At 34.9% G+C, this 22,540-nt stretch overlaps 1 protein-coding gene, 2 long non-coding RNA genes and 1 pseudogene across 3 annotated transcripts; 3 read left to right on the forward strand and 1 right to left on the reverse strand.

The window, feature by feature from the left end:
• The first annotated feature begins 7,221 nt into the window (after nucleotides 1-7,221).
• Nucleotides 7,222-10,903, forward strand: LOC147475657 (uncharacterized). The gene is made up of 2 exons (XR_015209500.1): nucleotides 7,222-7,849; nucleotides 10,432-10,903. It is a non-coding gene; the product is annotated as an uncharacterized LOC147475657 (long non-coding RNA).
• Nucleotides 7,878-9,092, forward strand: LOC147475658 (putative prolyl 4-hydroxylase 6; annotated as a pseudogene).
• A 1,807-nt stretch (nucleotides 10,904-12,710) lies between the features above and the next one.
• On the reverse strand, nucleotides 12,711-13,523 carry LOC147475659 (uncharacterized). Its single transcript, XR_015208815.1, has 3 exons — nucleotides 13,130-13,523; nucleotides 12,959-13,056; nucleotides 12,711-12,881 (listed from the first exon to the last, which is right to left on the reverse strand). It is a non-coding gene; the product is annotated as an uncharacterized LOC147475659 (long non-coding RNA).
• A 536-nt stretch (nucleotides 13,524-14,059) lies between these two features.
• LOC147475660 (uncharacterized) lies at nucleotides 14,060-16,679 on the forward strand. Its single transcript, XM_086585490.1, has 6 exons — nucleotides 14,060-14,231; nucleotides 14,333-14,371; nucleotides 15,046-15,183; nucleotides 15,281-15,419; nucleotides 15,495-16,227; nucleotides 16,314-16,679. Exons 1-6 carry the CDS (start codon nucleotides 14,060-14,062, stop codon nucleotides 16,677-16,679), a joined length of 1,587 nt encoding a protein of 528 aa, XP_086441616.1.
• Nucleotides 16,680-22,540: the final 5,861 nt, after the last annotated feature.

Below are 22,540 nucleotides of genomic sequence, written 5' to 3' on the forward strand. Positions count from 1 at the left end.
ATTTGATAAAAGTCTTAGAAATCTGACTATAAACGACCTAAATTATTATGTCTATATATGTGTGTGTATTTTGGTTGTTTTTCTTGATTGGTGTGCTATTTTCAATTTTCTTGTTGCATGCATGCTGTAATTTTTGTTATAGAGATTCAGCCGAATTTTTGCTCACGTTTCTCAGGTAATTTCTTTCCCTATCTCTCTTGATACTTTGAGGGCAAAGCATCCAGGGAGATAAACATTTTGCAAAAATTAGGCACTTTCAAGTTATTCATTTTTCTTTCTTTCTAAAAAAATTCAAAAAATAAAAATAAAAAAATTAGTTAGTCTTATTTAGTAATAAAGGTCTTGTTTCCTTTTATATGATGAAAATTGTCTAGAAATCTCACATTAGCATTAGAATTAGGATTGGTTCTTAGAAACTTATGTTAATCACGTCGCGCAATAGTTTTATATCTTTTCATGAATATTCATGCAATGAGTGTCAATGATGTACATAGCAGTAATTTTTGGGACCCATGGTTAGAATACTTAAATTCCAAATCCAGTTAGAATCTAGCCAAAAAGCCTCAACATAAGTGTATATGAGTAATGACCCAAGGATGAAGCAATTCCGAAGTAGTAGAAAAAATCACACGCGTCCACTTGCTTGATCAATATACAATATCCTAGGCGAGAATTTAGGCATTCTTTGGACCGATATAGCCAAATAAAAAAAATATATACAAACCCAAAAAACTATATTTTCCCTAGTTTTCCCCGTTGAGCCTTTATATTATCCATTTCATTTTTCAACCATTATTTCCTTACCCATATCCATATATGATGAGTTTGAGAAATATGATGAAGAGCATAAAAGAGAAGAGAAAGACCTATACAAATACGAAAATTCATTCTATCAGTTGGCGCCGATTGATGAATCTAGTTAGCTGTGTCAAAACCGAGAAAAAAATAAATTCCATGAAAGAAAAAAAAATAAAAAAAAATAAAAAATCAAAGTTATTAACTCCAAAAATAAAATCAAATGGAGTAGAAAAGCCAAAAAGGGCAAAGTATGGAACAGTTTTGAAACAGAAGAACACTAGGTTTTCTCCAGTAATTATTTGGAGACCATATTTTCTCTAACTCATTGTTTTGTTATCCCATGCATTCCTTCTAAACCACTTCCTAAGCCCCATAATACCTAATAAAAGTCCTCTAGCTCAATTAGGATAGGTTAGTGTGATAGTAAGTGGTAGACGTGATTGATCGACCTTGGCTTCCTTGGACGTCATTGAGAATGTGAGGAAACGTGTGCCCACTGCACACTGGAGTAAACAAAACTTGAGTGAAAAATATAAGAGAATTTGTGTTTCGACACATACCTGTGAGAACCTACTTAAGGACGCTTTCCAAAGGATCCAGAAACGGCCCTGCTTGTACATTTCATTGTAAAGTTCACTGAATACATATTCATATGTAGATGTTTTGATTATTGTACATTTATTAACGTAGGTTTCAAAGGAATTAATCTGCGTTCCCCACTAGTGAGATGTATAGATATATAATATCTAATTTAGGGAACAAACCTTTGTTACTGAGTCGTTGTAGTATAGGTGAAGTTTGTGGGTATCTTCTCTGGAAAACTCTCACGAGGCTAAAACTCGTCCACTAGGGAATTCCTAGTGGTTTAAGGCCTTGTTGCATATGGTCAATGCAATCGCACTCTGCGAAATGAGAATTAGCTTAGGACTACACATTTTTGGCCACTTATCTATTTTAGTGTCTCTTCTTTGCTTGAGGACAAGCAAAGTGCTGTTTGGGGGTGGTTGATAAGTACAAAAAATTGTGTTTTAAACCCCGCAGAGACATTACATTTGGGTCAATTATGTGTTTAATAAATGTAAATTAATTGTATTTTCATGTTTTCACAGGTTTCAACAGTCAACGATAAAATACACACAGAATCTACGTTTTAACATGAAATACAGCCGAATAAAGCTTGGACTTGAAATCTTCAGTATCAGCTCATTTAAAGCTCCAATCTGCCAGCAAAGCTCATGGACTCAGAGAACCATGAAACAAGTTGAAGAATCCAAACTTGAGTTCCTGAGCTAGCCAAAGGAGTCAAGTTTGGGTCAAGACTTGGTCAAACCGACTTGTAACAATCCAAAATCGAGAGAAAGTTCAAATAGTGACATCTTCCGTCTCCCTAACTCCGATTGAAGCATATGACCTATCAAAATGATCAGCGCAGAAAACTCTACACAACGGTATATTGCTTTTACAAAATGGACGTATGGTTTGAAATCAGAGATAAAGCCAAGCACGTCACTATTCATCGAAGACGACGTAGATATTTTAGATTTTTTATTATTTAACTTTTTGTAAAGTCAAAAGATGAATAGTTCCGAATAGTATCAAATAATGTTGAATAGTGTCAAATAGTGATTACTATTCCTTAAAGTCAAAAAGTTGAATAGTGATCAAATCTCAGTCGTTGGATCAGATTTATGAGATTCGATCACGACCGTCCATTCAACTATAAATAGAAGGGTCTAGTTTTAGTTTTTCTCATGGAATGGTTAGCATTCCATCAGTAGGAGTAGAGTAGTTTACTGCTTTCCTAGTGTAATGAAGAATTTAATTTCCAATCTTTAATTAAAATGTTTTTAATTCAGTTTTATTTTTAGTTAATTAGAATAAAACTTTAGTTATGTGATCTCAGAGCGGAAACTCTGCCCGAGTGAGAATTATATCCGTTTGGGGAGTTAATAAAACTCATGTGAGGAAAAATCTTCGTTGTTGGTTTGGTAAGTTATTTAGGAAGAACAACTATACCTACATCCTATCCCAAAATGATAGTTGGTGTAGTGTCTAGTTAGGGATCAAAGCAATGAGCTTAGAGATAAGTCATTGCTTTGGTTCCACTTGCTAGCATGTATGAGCTTAGAGATGAGCCATACATGTTAGGGATCAAGTTTTCTTCTATTAGACTTGTCTATGAGTTCTAGGAAGAATAAAATGAACTTATCAAACAACAAAACTTATTAAAATCATTAAGATGAAATATTTTGCAATTTTATTGAAATGTGAACGAAATGACAAACCCGACCGCTGTTTTACAGTCAGATCATCCAGCACGCACAACGCCTCTACAACCATGTACTTGGCATCTTGGATTTCTTTTCGAATTACAACTTTCGAACACAAAAGGTTAAAAAATAAGCTTATCTGATGAAGAGCTTTCCGCAAATCAGGATGAGTTAGAAAAGCATGTTGAAGTAGCACGGGCAAAAGATATTGCATAATCACATGATAGTCGTGTGACTTCACTACAAGCAAACCAGGTGGATCAAGACTGACAATGTTACTCAGATTAGATGAAAAACCTGAAGGGAGCCTCAAAGTTTTCAAAGTTTTAAGGAAATCCATCTTCTCTGCTTTATCTAGGAAGAACGGTGTTGTAGGTTTAACTTGTTTCCCACTTGCAGGGTCAGTTTGCATCCACTGATCCCGGTGTATGCCAAGTTCCCTCATATCCTCTCGTGCATGGACTGTATCTTTTGATTTGTCTTTCTTATTAAGGATCGTGTCTAGTATGTGCTCTACAACATTCTTTTCAATGTGCATCACATCAATAACATGACGAACTTTGTGATAGATCCAGTAAACAAGGAAAAACAATATGGACTTTCTATACCAGGCCGATGTAACTTCATTACCTTCATTGTCATCAACCACAATTTGACCACCTCTCTTCCGCTTCTGACCAGGTTTATACTTCACATAACTCAATGTTTGCAAAAGTACATCGCCATTTAATCGTTGAGGAGGATTTCTACGCTCTTCTTTCTTGCTACCCACTAGCCCCAAGTACTTGCCGTTCCTGAACGGGTGATTGCCTTTAAGAAATATACGGTAATCTAAGTATACATTTTTCCTACTAGACTTCAAATATATGGAAGGAGTATTGTCACCACAAACAGGACAAGCTTTGTAACCATGTGTTACGCAGCCCGCTAAGTTTCCATATGCAGGCAAATCATGGATACCCCACATTAGCATAGCCTTCAAAGTGAAGTTTTCTCTTTTGTTCATGTCATAAGCTGACACTCCTTTCCACAACTCTTTCAACTCATCGTACAATGGTTCAAGAAAAACATCTATGTCTCCTTTTGGTGCCTTTGGACCGGGTATAAGTAAAGACAACATCTGAAACTCTGCTTTCATGCACATAGAAGGGGGGAGATTTTAAGGCATAGTGATAACAGGCCAACAACTATAACTAGTAGATTGAATGCCACGTGGATTAAACCCATCGGTTGCAATTGCAAGCCAAACATTTTCTTACGCTCATTAGCAAAGTTTGGCCACTTTTCTTTAAAATTTTCCATCGACACAATCAATTGGATGACGATATAAACCGCAGTCTCTGCATGCATGCCATGTGCATGCCATGTCATCTCATGCTATCCACGTATAGTATACAACCGCTTGAGTCTTGGAATTAAAGGAAAATGTCTCATTCGGACCACCTTGTTAGGCTCCTTGGAATTCTTCTTCCCTTTACTCCCTCTTAACTTAACTTTAAACCTTGGTGCTTGGCAACTGCACACTTTTTGGGGACGAATGTATAAAAAAGCTTTGTTAGATAGCCTTCCAATATAAGATATAATTGTTCTCACATGTATGAATGCACGTTAGCCTTCATCCCTAAGTCTTTCAACATCTCCTTAGAGGGTTTATTACTTTTGTAGAATCTATTCCAGGGAGGGTGTTACCTTTAGGCAACCATCGCCTCAACAAGAAATTAATTAGAATCTTTTCAGTAGAAGGATAAGAGTCAATTTTAGTCATACCAGTTCAGACCAACCAAATTCTTTCTTTACATTATGAAGTTCTACAAGTCTTTGAGAGAGTTGTCTCATGGGACCTTCACATGTAGGATACAATTTTTTGATAGTTGCCTTTTTCTTATAATCGTAATACCTCTTTCCTAAGTCTGGTTCAGGAACATAAGGCTCATCAAATTTAATTCCCAAACTGTCATCACCTGCCACCGCATCACCATGTAATCCAAAAGCAGAGTCGACAAAGTTTCTCATCCCAATCCCAACATCCCCATTGTTTCTTCCTCAGTGTCCACCATCTCAAACCCATCATCATCCGAGGTTTTTTCTCCAATATTTGCAACCAATGGAGGATGAACAGCAGCGTTAGATAAGTCCTCACCATGTAAAGTCCATACACGATAGGACTTCTCTATACCTTTTGAGATTAAATGGTATCCAACCTCTTTATACGTCAACCAATACCTATTCCGACACTTCTTGCATGGGCAAGGACACTTCTTCCCGCCCAACTTCCACTCTACAAATTTAAGAAAAACCTCAACTCCCAATGAATAGACTACGCCGCCTCTTTCGTTTTCACTCATCCATTCTTTATCTATTGGTTCTGACATTCTATACTATATTTAGACACCAAGGGAAATAATGATCAGCATAAATAACAGACAACTAGCTATCCAAGTACAACCAAAAAACAAGAAACAAACGGCATCATAAATATAAATAACAGAAACTTTATATACATAAAATAAAAACCAAATAAAACCAATAAGTCCAATGAGTCCAATAAGTCCAACACGTGCACTAAATACAAACATGTTTAAATACTACACAGCTCGCAAGATAAAACCAATGCATAAATGATCTGGAAGTTATGATTCTAATCATGCATAATTACTAGTTCATTAACCCCCATACTGAAATGAGCTCCATACTCAAACCTATATAATCCAATTTAATCTTCGTCTATTTTCGATATGATTTAACCTTACTTTTGAAACAATGTCGCCTAACATATCACTAGTCGTTCATAGGATGTGCAAATTATACAACCATTGTTAGAATTCAGTAGCAACCTCTTATTTTATCATCAGCATTGCAAAATATAAACTCGCATATAATACAATTCAACCAAACTAAATATTCAAGTGTGCACAATAATGATATATCTTTCTCAACAACATCGCAGAGAAAAAAAAAACTGGAGAAAGAAAACTACTTCAACAACTATATCTAAGATAACATCCAGTACTTAAGATTCCAAAAGATTTTAAATTTCAGCACTTGACAATGTGTAACTCAATACATTGAGTACAATACCATAAATTGTTTGTGTAACATAGAGTTACCATCATCATAAAATGTAACAGGAACAAAACATGTAATTTATTCTAAAAAACAAAAACATAAACCGTCGATTAAACCCCCAATTTACCCCTCTCTAACAACAGCATGAAAATTGTCATAATCAAATAGGAACATATCTTTTAACAACATGTTTCCCAGCAGCAACAACACTAGCAGCCAAACCACCAATAACACTAGTAACAACCGCAGTTCTAGGACCCGACACAACTTAATAAAAAGCCCCAGTACCCAAACCAGCTAAAACATTATTCAACAACTATATCTAGATTCATTAAACAAGGTAGACTAAAAAGTAGAGTGAGCACCGATTGGAAGCTTACCGAATTTTGAACTTCCACTTTTGATCAGTCCACTTCGTTACCAATAGTCCACTAGAATTCTACAAATAATTAAACCAGGAGAATGAGAGAGAGAAAGAAAAAATTGATTTTTCAATCGATAAAAAAAAACAATATGGTAAAAATTGATTTGACGAATCGGAATCGAGAGAGTCAACTCACTAACCTGGGGTTGTAGAAAGTTGGAGAAGTAGAGAAAGAAATCGCAAGACCGTTTCACAAGATTAGGGTTCTTAAGAGAGTTTTTTCTTTTGTTTCCTTCCTAACTTAAAAACGGCGAAATTAGAATTGGCTAATTAAGTGTTAGCCGAAAAAAAAAACGGGGGGAAAGAATGAAAGCCAAGCGCGCGTGACCAAATACTGGCCCACTTCCGGTTTTTTTTTTTTTTTTCAAATTATTTTAATTTTGTTGCCTAATTTTCTACTTTTCTCACGGATATAAGTGTTAGCATATCCAAAAAAATTGTGAAAATATTATTATATTATAATTCAAGATTTTAAGTAACACTTGCGGTCATAAGTAACGGATATATCCGTTACTTAATGAGTAACAGTTATTTCCGTTACTTATTGAAAATTTGCCCTGTTACAAAATAGCAGTTATGGTGTAGTGAATGTTCAGTCCTAACATACTGCATGTTCTTTCTGATTTCAGCTCATTGTTGTCACTTTCATCGCAATGACTATCTTCCTACGTACCAAGATGAAACATAACACAGTAACAGATGGAGGAATTTATATGGGTGCTATTATTTTTTTGCAATTGTCACTGTTATGTTTAATGGATTCACTGAAGTCTCAATGACTATTGCAAAGCTTCCCGTATTCTACAAGCAAAGAGACCACCTCTTCTATACTTCTTGGGCATATGCACTGCCATCATGGAGACTTAGGATTCCCACCTCATTTGCCGAAGTCTCACTTTATATCGAGTTTAAACACAATACTATGCAAGCGGGGGAATCAAATCAACCCGAACTTATAATAGGCGTAGTGGGGGTGTAAACAATTTGGTTTCTTTATGAACAGGGAAAAGTCTACAGGGGATAGTTGGAAGTCCATTTTATATAGCCCTTGAGGTATTAGCTCGGGGATACAACCAAGCTGCTGATGTCTGGAGTGCTGGGGTTATTCTTTACATTCTCCTCAGTGGGATGCCACCATTTTGGGGGAAGACTAAGTTGAGGATTTTCGATTCTATCAGGGCTGCCAATTTTCAGTTTCCATCTGATCAGATATCTGCATCCGCCAAGGACTTGATCACTGGAATGCTCTGTACTGATCCCACCCAACGTCTCACTGCTTCAAAAGTTCTAGGTATGTCATGTCTTAACTGCCTATTACGATGTAGTATATGTTATAGTGGATTCATATCTTAGATTCTGAAATTCTACTTTGGATTCCAAGAGAATTGAACTTGCTTACCTGTATTTAGTTTTTCACCTCTTGCACGAAGTAATCAAATGAATATCTATCTGTAAGAACTTCACTTGGATTATAGTGAATTAGTGATTGTTTGATTGACCTTCATTTTGGTATCTTCTCTCCTATGTGTTAGGCCGATTGGTCCTTTATTTAGTCATTTTTAATCAATACTAAAAAATATACTTTGTCTTCTTATACTAAAAAATAGACAAACAAATTAAAGAGAAACAACCAATTACTACGGTATAAGACAATTTGACACCTTATTTGTTCGAACTTATATTTCCATTGGTTTTGTGTTTTTAAACGTAGTGTTTGCTTCTTGGATTATCAAGTTCTTATACACTTGCATTTTCAGTATCACATTTTTAATTCATACACCGTTTAATTTTATTCAGTTGTCAAGGATGATATTGTAGCGAGGATTGAGGACCGTATTTCTAGGTGGACTTTTCCTCCTAAAGGTATTGTGCTTTTGTCAGTCTCTTCATATTCTAGGCCTCAATTTCATTTTGTTATATCGTTGTTGCCTTTGATCGTGTACATTTACATATGAAAAGATGTTCGTATACTTTACAGAGAATAGTGAGGCTGTGCAAATTATGCATTATGTTCATGAAGATACTAGAGAGTGTCTTGATTACTATGGCGATAAAGCTAGACTAGGATTTGACGAGTCATTGATGGCAACAGTAGTGTTGTACCTATCAAATGTCTGTCATGGTGGTGAGACTCTCTTCTGTAAACTAGAGGTATGTGATTGGAAGGATATTCCTCAATACTACTATTTACTTATTGGCTATTATTCCAATTATAATTTATGAATGGCACAATCTGTACATTCTGCTGTCAGTCTAAAAAAATGCCAACCGAAGGAAGATACATGGTCTGAGTGTGCAAGGACAGGTTATGCCGTCAAACCACTTAAAGGGAATGCTCTTCTCGGTGTGCCACTAAATACTTCAACCTAAGGGCTATTGATAGAACGAAGATCTCATTGAAATCAGACAGCGACAAATGCACTGATGAAGAAGATAGTTGTCCAGATTGAGCTGCCTAAGGAGAATGCAATAGAAATCCCATGTACATGATAGGTACTCCTCATTATTACGGAACCTTCGTCTCATGTTTTTAAGAGTGATTTTTTTTTTGGTAATTGCACTATTAGTAAATTAAGTATTTATTTGTCTTCTATCACAGACCACATTCCACATTTGTCTATGATGGTTTTCAAATATTATACCATGAAGAGGAGTACCTGATTATCATGCTCATTCTTTCGAAACCCATATCAGACTTATTGAATATTTGATTTCCTATTTCTGTTTGTTTGTGTGATAGCCCTCATTAGTCTGGAACGTGGATACCAATTATTATTATGCTCTTCAAAAGAACGTTGCTAGAGACAACTAAAGAATTTGGAAGGTCAGCTTTCCTTATGAGTGGAGAGTTTTCCTATGGCAATTCAAGGCTAGAGTTGTGTCTACAACAGACCGCTTTACTTCTCATAGCTATCATCTATAATGCTTGCTACTGAGAAATTCAGAAGGTACATTCGTCATTTCAACCACTATTTATGGATATTAAAGAGATTTGTAGTCAATCAAGAGAGTTAACATTAACTATTTTATTCTAATCTCCTCCTTAAGCATCTTCTATTTTTCTGCCTTTGCTGATGATGGCAAGGTAACACTTTGCTTTGTCCTCCACTCCTCCCTAATAAGCTATTTGGTTTTTTCTTTTTTATTGACACACTGGGTGAGAGGCTATATGAAGGGTGCGACCAGGCTTACATCCTCAAATTCAATAGGGAGACAACCATCTATAGATTGCCCAGTGAACCACAATTGTTAGAAGGGAAAATTGCTGCAGATTAGAAGACTGTAGTAGTTGTAGGAGGTGTCATTGTTGATAGTACTTACAAGTCGATAGGGGTATTACAAAAAAAGAGGAGAAAAAATGTGGAAAAAATGAGAAAAACTTGCCGAGAGAAAAACTGCTTCAACTCAAAATGGAAGCCTAACAAAACCCACGACTAAAAACTTAAAAACTAAAAAACCCTACTTATTCAAACCTAGACAAAACTCTATTATCTCAAATCCAAACCCTGCGCTAATTGATTCCCCACCTGAAATCAAAACTTTATTCATTGTTGATCAACACAATACATACGTTTCTGATCGTTTAAAGAGTAATTTTTATTTTTTTAGGTCTTTGTACGGGTTTTCTTTATATAAAAATCGCCATTCTAAAATTTTGTTTGTATGGGTTTTCTTTATACAAAAGTACACTTCTGAATTCATTTTTTTTTTATTACATTCGGGTGTATTTGGGGCTTTTTAGCTTCCCATCTTCGCATTGCTCGGTGTTTGAGAATATCTCGGCAACACTATTTATATTGATGGATTTTAGAAAATGGTTGTTAGGATATTGTCATTATTGTTGAGAGTCATAGTTTGTTTGATCTGTAACAGGTCTAATATTCTTCTCCAATACTATCGATGTTTATCATTTGAAATTTGGTTATACTGCTACGTTGTTTAATTTACCGTTTTACCACTGGCGAGAATAGTTGATGAACACGGATGGAAATTTATTTCAGGCAGTATTCTTACGAATCATGGAATCCTATAGGATCTTATACAAGGATGACTGGAGCATGCTCAAATATCATAGGAAGCTTAAACTCATTCAACGTGGAATCCTATGGGATCTTATAGAAAGGTGTTGTTCCTCTGGCAGCAGTAGTGTGTAGCAAATATTAAGCATTAGTAATCAGAAATATGTTAGTAGCAGTTTTTTTTTGGTTAAAAATGTAATATGACTTTAGAAACTTTTGTTCCAAGTCTTCAGGATTGCATATTTTTTTTTGTCAGTTGAACAAAGAATTGTCTATCTAATGGTGATCATATTGTAATGTTTCTTATCAATTTTGTTTATTGTGTAGACAGATTCAAAGTCTTAAGGTTCTGAGTCATTCTAGTTATTATGTAAATTCGATTTTGAAAATTAGTGATATTGGACCATCATTGATAATACGTACAAACATTTTCCACGCTATTTCATCAATTAAAAAGGTAATGGCCTTCATCCTCCTATTCCATTCATAGGTATTTGCATTTTATTTATTTTACTCTGTAGTACGACATACTTCACACATTGCAGTCAAGTTTTTGAACAATGGTGATGCAGGGTTTGTGGAGATAACACATACTATGCTCACCTCTCACCTATTCTCCTGACTCATTATTCTTCTTTATAGGTTTCGTTACTTTTAGGTAGCTGTTGCTGGAAACTCTTAGCATTTTTTCGATAACCTAGAGCGCATATTTATCCCGTGGATCGGGCTGTATCAAATCTTATTCATTAGGCAAGGAAGTAGAGTAAATGCGAGATCAAGAACACTAAGATTGAATGAAGCATTATTAAATAAGCAGAACTGGGATCAACAAATATAGATAGCATAATAAAGCCATTAGCAGAGTACATAACTCATGGTTAACGTGTAAATTAGCATTTAAAATTTTTATGTCCACTCAAAATTTGACATGACTGATCATCTGGAAGTATTCTTCCCACTTTAGCATCCATATTCCATAATATTAAGATACAAAGAAAAAATATCCGAAATTATAGAAGAACCATACAGTGAAGGCCAACCATATCATCGCGAAATAAACATGTAGAAGATGATATCAACCAAAACTATAAATCATATATAGAAGCAACCATTCATATAATTTCAAACAACAGGAGGTAGCCAGAACATATCTACACAACTCCAATTTAAGATGGGAGTTCTCTTGATCAGAATGCATTACTAGCCCAGAAAGTCTTCCCAATTCAAGCTCTTCTCTTGGGCAAAATCCTCTCCTACCAGGTAAATGAGAAACAACCTTTGATCCAATCCAAAATTTAAACCTTGAAATGTGTAAGAGCAGAGTTCCCATCAAGTCCTTTTGTATCGTAGTATGCAACAAAGTCTATCAATGTAGTTTCTCTATAGATTGCAGGATTCTCTTGCGATAATAACTCTTTGATTGGCCCATACATTTTTGTTAATGGACCAAGATTTGTGAAGAAACAAGCTGCAGATACCCTTGGACCTATATGATTCGCCAACACTCTATGCTCAACACTAACGAACTTATCATTGGATATAAGCTGCAAGATTCAGAGAAACAAGTTTAGAAGACAAGTAAATTAATTTTGTGGAAATCCGCGCACCTATAGAAGTTCAATATGCTATGGTCTTGCCTGCAAAAGGTCTCCAATATTAACTACTAGAGCTCCAGGGTCCCAATTAGTTATGTTTCTTTGAAGAGTTTTAATTTACTGCCAAGGTCTCTCTCTCTCTTGATGATAGTGTCAGGTGAGACAAAACTAGAAGAGTCTAGCTGTTGTAGTATTGTAGCGAGTTGTTATTTCAAGTTGGAAGCCAATGCCCCTTGCTTAACAATTTAAGGAAATGGTAAAACTAATTTCTAAGATACATGGACCACATGGAAGATATAAGTAAAGAAGGAAAATGGATGTTACCTGTGCCAAATTCGAAAACATCCTCTTCAGAATAGCGTAACCCTCCCCTCCCCTTGCTGTGGTAAATGTAATCGATAGGTACCGAAAAAAAGAAAGAAGATGGAATGTAAATGAAATCGATAGTAAAGCCAAAAATCAGTGATGTGGTAGATCATGCTCTCTCCCGATAAGGTCATGTCACTATCTACAATGAAAACAGCCCTTCCAAAAAAGTGTTGCTTACTGCAAGTAACTGAAAACCCCTAACTCATGGTGGTCTTACCCGTTGTATACAAGATGCATATGATTTTTTGCAAGTGCATATGCCTCAGCAGGCAGAGATGGCTTCAACTTCCTCATCATTGACCTACAAAGATGTACGTAATTCTTCAAAATCTGAACAGGCCTGCATGAGTAAAGTCATCGATTACAATTTACATAAAAAAGAAGTGGCATAGCTGCCCTAGAAACAAAACTACTTACGTATCAATTGGGCACAACAACATACAGTCATCCCCTTGAGAACTTCTGAACACTCTCCTTATTACACACTCCAATGGCAAATTGTTTGTAGAGTCAACCTGTCAATAGTAGCTTATGTATTAATCAGTAACTACGAAACTTATATATTTTAAAAAAAAGAAAAAAACTTACAATGGTAACTATCCGCTTCGACGACACCAAAACAACCTTTCCATTGCCAAAACAAAGCCAGTAGGTGGGTTTGGTAAAGAAACAGGATGGTAAGATTGGGAATGAGTAATTAAACCACCAGAACTCTCATCATCCTTATCAGGGTCAATGTCAATAACCTTTTTGGAAGAGCCCCTTTTCTTCTGAGTAGTGTTACTTTTACGCTTCTTTACTGGACTCTCACTGTGTTGTTGCTTAGCTGCACTGCAACATGAAAAGTAACTAAAGTCTCTACAAGCTTCACTTCTGCTCTCAAGAGAATCCTGCCAAAGACAATGAAACTTCATAACATCAAAGAAAAAAAAATATTCATAAACCAATAGATAGGAAAGTTAGGGAAACGACAATAACCTAAATAGAGGAAAAAACAGGTATACACAATTAGGAATTGAAAACACAGCCACGACCACCCACTCCCAAAAGCAGTATCAACTTAACATAACATAGCCAAGCTCAATGAAATCACTATTCCACCTAAAGATAAACTGTGCCTAAAGAATAGATGGGCAAGCAAAATGTGAAAAACAGAATAGCTTAAGCACGCAAAGATCATTATCAGTTAGATATGCCCCAAGGCAGCACATTCGGGCAAACAAAAGCATTCTTTTTAAGACAAAAACAAGATAATAGAGATCGCATTGTATTAGACTTCTAAGATAAAAACACTTCGTGTGTGTATATATGTCCATATATAATAGAGTTTCCATTATATTAGACTTCTAAGACAAAAACACTTCGTGTGTGGTTATATATACATCACTGCCTCATCTCGATTTTATAAAATATAATTCTTTCCTCACTGTCTTACCTTGCTTGACAATTTCCCTAATTTAATTTTTCAATGCCTTAATTTGTTAGATGACGACCAAAAAATGTTGGAGTCCTACAAGGATGCAGATTCAAATACTGGAGCAGACCTTCAATCATTTCAATCAACCTACTAAGCTGCAAATCCAAGATATCACAAATCAGTTGAAAGAACATAGTGAGGTTACAGGAACAAATGTGAATAAGTGGTTTTATAACAAATGGGAGAGATCCAGAAAGAATGGACCAGTGGAAGGTCTTCCATTATAATTTTGTCAACAGATGTTAATACATTCTTTATTGTTAATTGTTACTTGAGTTATAGTTGTTTACTTAATATGTTTTATTCTTATACAGTGGATGACCATATTGAAGTTAAAGTTTCTTATGAGAAACGTTATCCGCAAATAAATATCTTTTATTGAGGATACTTGAAAGTACATTTAATAAAAAAAAATATTATACTAAGGAAGAAATCAAACTCTTGACAACTGAATCACAATACATGGTCAAATTTCAGAAGATAATATAAAATTGTTGGTTCGAGAATCGTCGAGTCAAATACAAAAAAGATAAACACGGTTCCCAGTCGTTTCCTAATGAACCTGGTAAGACATTCTTCATTGCACCTAAGTTTCATGGCAATCAAATAAGTATAAGTCTTTTCTTTAAAAAAAAATTTGATTAATTATTAATGGACAAGTAACCAAAAAATCTTTTCTTCTTCCATTATAATTATAATGTTGTTTAATTTTGTCAACAGATGCTACATCCACTAAACATCAACTTGATGGTTTTTTTCCTTCACCGTCTTTTCCTAATGAACTTGGTAAGACATTCTTCATTGTTCATTGTTACTTGGCTTTGAGTTGTACTTAACATGTTTTATTCTTATACAGTGGATGGACCGCAATCAAATAATGAAAAAGCAAAAAATGGCTGATATAAAAGGAGATGTATATTGAGTAATAGAGAAATCTAACCAGTTGAAACTCATGGTTATGTTAATTGTGATGGTGAAACAAGCGATGACAACCATTATTCCCGAAAAAATCACTTATATCAACCAGACGGTGTTGGAGAAAGTAACGATGACTACGATTCTCAAATCAGTGGGGATGATTCAGAAGTAGAAGATGAAAACGATACAAATGACCATATGGAAGTTGCAGTTTCGCATGAGAAACCAAGTGAAGTTTTGCATGAAAGTAAGTATTATATTAGTTATACTATTAGTTATAGTTTTTAATATTATTTTATTTTTTATATTATTATTTATAGTTTTTAATATTCATTTAAATTCAGGGTGTTGTTTCCAACCATTAGATTTTAAAGAACCAACATCAGTGTGTCCTTATTGTGATGCCATTGTTTGGTATGAAGAAAGGAATGACCGAACGAAAAATCCTAAAAATCCAAAGTTCTCTATATGTTGTGGTGGAGGGTAAGTTCAGCTACCTTTTTTGAAAGATACACCTGATCTTTTAAATGAGCTTATGGACTGCAATTCTGGCTCCAGATCCAAAAAGTTTATGAAAAATATCAGAGTATATAACAACATGTTTGCTTTCATATCAACAGGAGGTGATGTTCAAGAATTAATAAACAATGGTCATGGTCCTTACGTCTACAAGAGAAAAGGGCAAAACCACCACAAAATTGGCACCTTGCTTCCACCTAAAGGTTTACCCCCTAAGTTTTCCCAACTTTACATATATGATACTGATAATGAAGTTGTGAACAGAATGAACTCTCTTAGTAAGAAATTTTTGACAAACGGGTTCGAAGAAGAGTTGGATCCAGATATTGTGAAGGGACTGATAGATATGTTAAACAATACAAACAAACTTACTGAGACTTATAGAATGGTAAGGGACAGCTTTAAAGAGTCTGAAATAGGTGATTTTAGTATAAAGCTTATTAGTACAAGACAAAGGGATGGGAGACTTCATAACATGTCGACATCATCTGCAGTTGCTGCACTTATTGTTGAGGAAGTGAGTGAATTTGGTAATTACCATGATATTGTGGTGGACAAAAAAGGATATGGCCTGAAAAGAATAAATGAATTGCACCCAAGTTTCAAGGCCATGCAATATCCTATTTTGTTTCCTCATGCTGAAGACGGGTACAAGATTGATATCCCTTATCGGAATAATGTCAAAGTTGGGAAAAGGATAAACATAAGCATGAGGGAGTTCTATGCTTTTAGGTTGCAAATGAGACTAAAAGAAGGAAAAACAATTGTTCTTGTGGACGCTTGAAACAACAACTTATTGTTGATTCTTACTGTGCTGTAGAACAAATTAGAGTTGATTGGGTTAGAAATAACTAGCAGACTATTCGTGCTGAGCTTTATCAAGGATTAGTTGATGCAGTACTTTCTGGAGATTCAAAACCAGGTTTTGTTGGAAGGCGAATAATTCTACCATCTTCTTTCACCGGAGGTCCACGTTATATGCTACAAAACTACCAAGATGCTATTGCGATTTGTCGATGGGCTGGATCTCCTGATCTATTCATAACTTTTACTTGCAATCCTAAATGGCCTAAAGTTCAAAAATGTATTGACAAGATTGCTCCTGGATATACACACGTCGATTTCCCTGAAATTGTCGCTATAGTTTTTGAGATCAAGCTACATGAACTTATGACGAATTTGCGAAAACGTAAAAGGTTCGGAAAAGCTTGGGCGGGTAAGTAATTTACTAATTTATTTGTTTTTATAACTTATTCTTTCGTAATTTTTAACTTTTTAGTTAATTTGTAGACTTTATAACTATCATATTGCTAAGAAAAAAAATATCTCCCCCTTCAAATATATAATTAATCTATAAATAGATGCTAAATATTGAAAAAAAAAATATGCCTAAATGATCCAAACAAGAAAGTAGTCTATGATAACGTGCTGTAATATAGATAGGTACATACCTAGCTTTGAGCTCTTAAAATCTACATGAATGATACGAGTTTTGTCGGCTTCGTAGTATACCTTATGCTGCATAGAAATTTTAGGTAGTCGCCTTCAATAGCATCATAGACTAAGCCAGGACTTACAGCCTTTACAGGATCAATATGTCCAGCTCCATAACCCAATTCAGCATCTGGGTTAGTTGTTTGATTTAGGGGGAAAGCTACAAACACAAGAAACATAAATGCTTACAAGAGTTACAACAAGTGAACAACCACATGAATTGAATGAATGAAGAAACATAAGTACTTACAAGATTAATAACACGTGAATAAACATGAATTAAATGAATAACAAACAAATAAATCTTTATTGTAGCACAAAGTACCTGTAGTCATAAGGGCAGACTTGATTGCTGAAGGTGACCAATTAGGGTGGAAATTCTTCACGTAAACACCTGCACCATTAACATAGGGACATGACATAGAAGTCCTAGATATGATGTTATACTAGAAACGCTACAAACAATACTCGAAAAGCCATACAAGAGATTAGTTCTTGCCTGTTTAATTTCAGGTACTTTTTCAGACCAGGAAAGATTAACAATGATCCTTGCCTCAGTAGTGCTCTTACGTCTCACAATGTCACCCATTTAGAGCCCCCAATAAAGAGCAATATTTGCAGAAGTCTCTCTTTAGTCATTTTGAACCAGGGGAACCTAATAGTAAACTTATATAACTTTCAACCTAAATAATTTATTGCAATCATACCATGTGGCAAAGACTCTTCATTCTTCAAATATGTGTAGAACATATTCTAGAAAATTTCTACACAAAACAAAACTGTTTCTGTACAGTTCACATTCGTCTTTGGAGTTTGAACAAGCAGTTTCTGCACAAACTTTAGCAGCCTTACCACAGCAAAACATCACAGTGAACATCAAACAAACAGATCAAGAGAGGAAAAATTAAGTCATGAACACATTAAAACACATTCAAAAGTAAAGATGATGAGGGTTAATATAGCTCAAAGGAGTGATCTGACAAAAAACTATCACACGCATAAATATATCATCAAGAATAAAAGTATAAGTTTTCTCCTTACAACTGAATCAAAATTTTTATGTTATTACCTTTCAAGTCAGCGATATGAAAGACTATTGACACCTATTTTAAAAGCCCAGACCCAGTAAAGTTTACAAATAAATCAAGCAGTAATTTTCAATATAGATACACACAAATTCATCCTAATAAGTCTACAAATTATTTTTGTTCTAATGTACTTCCTATATGGCTATGTGGAATAACATCCTAGGTTTCCATCCCTTTAAAAGCCCTATATACCCATCCTTTTTCACTATAGTTTTAATAACATCAGTAATTGAACTGTTGGTAAGCTGTCCAGATAACAGTACAGTTAGAAAAACATTTTAAACATTTTCCTATCAAAAGTATATATCCAATATACTCGATAAAAGGATCATGATTTGACCACGACATACTAGCCTTCATAGATTATGACATACCAAAAGTAGTGTACAAACTTAACAAATGCCAATTTACATGTCTTCTAGCTCTATCTTCACGTTGTACCTTACTCCCTTCACTCCCTAGAAAAGATTAATAGTTTATCAAATTTGACGTACAAATACCGCGGTCAAAGCACTTGAAAACTTTTAATACACCTTAACTGATAGTAACTTAGCTCTATCATTGCCTAAGTGTAATAACTATAGAGTTGATTAACAATGAAGTACCCAAAGACACCACCATCTTTACAAAGTCCACACTCCCACCTAAGGAACCGTACCTATATAAAAATCAAATAAAATAGTCAATAGATTGAAGACTAGAATAACAAAAAAACAACTCTTGGATACAAAATAAATCTTCGGATTAAAAAAACTGAGCTGCTTCTTTCATCAAGGTTGAATATTCTTTGATTTACAAGGTACACACTTCTTGCATTCTTGCTTAAAAAATCTATACATTTTCTGGTCAGACTATCAAATATTAGATCTGAGCACAAGTCTATCAAGACATGAATATGACACTTGAGCTAGGATAAAAAAATGTCTTAGGGTACCCGACATCAATGGGAACTTTTCAAAAAGATAAAAATTGGTAGTTTATCTCAACTTCAAATATCGAAACTACGATTGAATTTTATGTCCTGCATTAACAAAAAACAAACATATAAACCATGGTTCAACTAAGAGAACATCACATTTCCTAGGAGCCATCCCTATTTTAAAGCACTTTTACCCCAAAAGGTCAATACAAGGGCACAAAAGAATATACAGACATAGAGAGTGTCCATGATCCATTATGTTCAGATTCATGCTGGCTTTTGTCTATATAGCAAAAAAAGAGTAGGCGGGTTAGCACACTACTACCAACATCCAGATGAAATCCAACATGACTTCAAACACAAATGTTTTAGGTCCAGAAGTAATGTCAGGGTAGAGACTACACCACCATTTTGCACTAACCAGAGCTCTACCTCACTCTGACCTCTCATACATAGAAGCAAGAAGAGTTATATTCTTAATCCACGTGCATGGGGTACCTAAGAATAGAGTTCGATCAGGACACAAGTGTCGATGCAATCTCTAAAGGAATAGGATGGGTACCCCTGTTATTTCTTAGTCTCCTTTCCACATGCTTCAAAAAATTGTCAAAACTCATAAGTGCAATAGAAAAGCTACCCCTTCAATAGGGAATGAATAGAAAATTCTAAAATGCTGAGAATCAATCGAAAACATAAGAAATTAAAATGAAGAATTAATAATTTTGAAACATATATACCAAAAGGAACAGTCAATCAAAGAGTGGTGAAGTGGTCCACTTCTTAGTTTATTTCCATTGCTTCTGTTAGTTTGCAACTTCTTTACATAGCATCTGTAAACAATTTGTTGGAAAGTCTTTATATTTACTGTTAAGTTTTAGTAAATATTATATTATTAAAGTATGAAAAACTGATACTAACTTCCAATTAATTGCAGCTCTCTACACAATAGAGTTCCAAAAGAGAGGCTTGCCCCATGCTCATATCTTACTATTTTTGGAGAACTCAGCAAAGCCTTCCACCCCTTCGCAAGCTCAACAGAGTTATATCTGTCGAATTGCCTGACCATGCAGACAAAGTTGCGTATAATGCAGTTGTGGAATTTATGATTCACGGTCCATGTGGCCAGTCTAAACCAGATTCTCCTTGCATGGTAAAAACTGATGATAGGAATAAAAAATGCTCTAGGTACTATCCGAAACCATTTTGTAGCGAGACAATGATTGACAAAAATGACTTCACAGTCTATATGAGGAGAGACAATGGTCGAACTGCACAAAAAGATGGAATAACTCTTGATAACAAATGGGTCATTCCACACAATGTGGACTTGATTGTGAAGTTCTAAGCCCACATAAATGTTGAACACTGCAACAAAGCAAGGTCAATCAAGTACCTATTCAAGTATATTAACAAGGGAAAGGATAGAGCATCTGCAATGATTGTTGAGAATGTAGTGACCCATGACAAGAATGCTTGAAAGAAACAAATTGTCGTGGATGTTGATGAAATATCAAACTTCTTAGATCGATTTCTTTCTTCTTCCGAAAAGAGTTTGGAGGCTTTTAAATTTTGATATACAAGATTTAAATCCGAAAGTGTCGAAATGTTTCATTCCATCTTGAAGGTCAGAATATGGTATACTACAGCGAGAAAGATGATCCAAAAGTAGTAGTGCGTTGTGAAAAAGTGTCCAAAACAAAGTTTACATAATGGTTCAAGGCAAATGAAGAGTATGAATTAGCCAGGACACTTACGTATGTTGATTTCCCAACTAAATTTGTTTGGAAAAAAAAGTATAATAAGTGGACTCTACGAAAACAAGGAATATCAGTTGGACGAGTTTACTACGCACATCCTACATCAGGTGAAAGGTTCTACTTAAGAATGTTGCTTAATGTTGTTAAATGACCTAGGAGTTATGAAGATATTCGTACAGTTAATGGAACCCCACATCCAACTTTTAAAGCAGCATGTTAGGTAATCTTTTAACTACTTCAATTGTCTATCTACTACTAACAGTTTTTTTGTGATATAGTAAGTAACATATTAAGCAGTATCCCTCTCGACCATTATTATATTCCAATAAAAGTCTAACATTATTATTAAAGTTATATGTCATTTGACAACAAAATATATATTCTGTCGTACCTAATGATATATCTTGTTCTCATAAAATACTTAGTCCTCAAAAATCTTGAGCAAGCATTATCTTTGGACAGAAAATAAACCCCCCCCCCCCCCCCAGGTTTGGAACATGGATCCAATTTCACTGCTACTTAGAATCATTTCACATTTCTTTATCAAATAAAAGCAGCCGGATAAGATGTCCACGTAGATACCATATTATATTATTGCCATCAGGCATCAACCTCACCTAATATGATCATGTTGAACTAATGGAGGCAGTAGGCGCCATAAGAACTTAAAGCTTACATACTGAAAACAGAGAGCAAGAGCCCTACACAATTTGGAACTTTAGGTGTTAGTGTAACATCAACTCAGTGTTTGTTTTATCTAAGAGAGTGTAACCATTAACCAAGGATCTGGGGTTGGATTCCACTCTCCTAATCAACCATTGGTTAACTAACTTAAGAAAAGCTTTTACTTGAATTTTAAACAAATCTCATTTCTAATTATAATAATGCCACACATAACTTGAATCTTTTTGATTTAGTCATGTTTATTGGTGTATTCTTATTTAAATCATTCAGATCAAAGTATCATAAACTCTTTGAACCTGACTTCAAAAGAAGTGTCCATATCCTGAAATAAATTTTGGCAGGTTAGATCTCAGGTAAGGGCCTATCATATTAATGCCATTTCAAGATCTCTCAAATGAATACAATAGTCAAAACATAAATTATAAAGAACTATAGAATTAGAACAAATAGAAAATATATAGGAAAAAGTGTTACTCACCTCTCAGAAGTTAGTAAGCATAGTATAACTGTAGATGCATTTTGAGAAAAGAGAGAAGTTAATCCTGCTTTCTGTCTCTAAGGCTCCAAGTGGATAAGCTTGGCCTGCAGAGACTTGAAATGGTTGGCTGATCTCAGAAGTTTGGGGAGGCTCCTCCTAAAGTTAGCAAAAGAAAACACTGCATCAAATTGTAATATGCATATGGTGGATCTTCCAATAAGAGAATTTAATCTTCACTTTGTAATAATATGTCCACGTGCATGTGTGTTTCTTTTTGTTTCTAAAGTTGCTCGAGTCATACGCAGTGCATACCATAAATTCATTCATCATACTTTCTAAATAAAAGAACATTTCACATTTCTTTATCAAGCTATCTGGCCACTCATATATCTACACATTTTGTAAATGGTTATTTGGAAATAACAGATTTAGCAAGCATAACTCTCTCTTGAAAAAAGAAAGTACATTACCTTCTCACCCTGTAGCTCTTTTCCTTATTTTGTCAACCATGTCAGTGAAATGAGCACTCTTAACTCTATCATGCACCAAAGGTACCCCCAAATACATTTCGGGAAAGCACCCAGTTTTCATGCAAAATATTACTTGCTTTTTGTTGCCTGAGATGTGCCATTCCTGAAGAATCTACTTTAAGTCCTGTTAATTTA

The sequence above is a fragment of the Coptis chinensis genome, chromosome 9 (genome assembly GCF_015680905.1).
Source record: "Coptis chinensis isolate HL-2020 chromosome 9, ASM1568090v1, whole genome shotgun sequence".
Classification (NCBI taxonomy): Eukaryota; Viridiplantae; Streptophyta; class Magnoliopsida; order Ranunculales; family Ranunculaceae; genus Coptis; species Coptis chinensis.

Coding starts and splice junctions, on each gene's coding strand:
- LOC147475660 (XM_086585490.1), top strand. CDS start 14,060: ATGCAGATTCAAATACTGGAGCAGACCTTCAATCATTTCAATCAACCT. Junction 14,372..15,045: donor TAAAGTTTCTTATGAGAAAC/GTTATCCGCAAA, acceptor TATATCAACCAG/ACGGTGTTGGAGAAAGTAAC. Junction 16,228..16,313: donor AAGGAAAAACAATTGTTCTT/GTGGACGCTTGA, acceptor AATAACTAGCAG/ACTATTCGTGCTGAGCTTTA.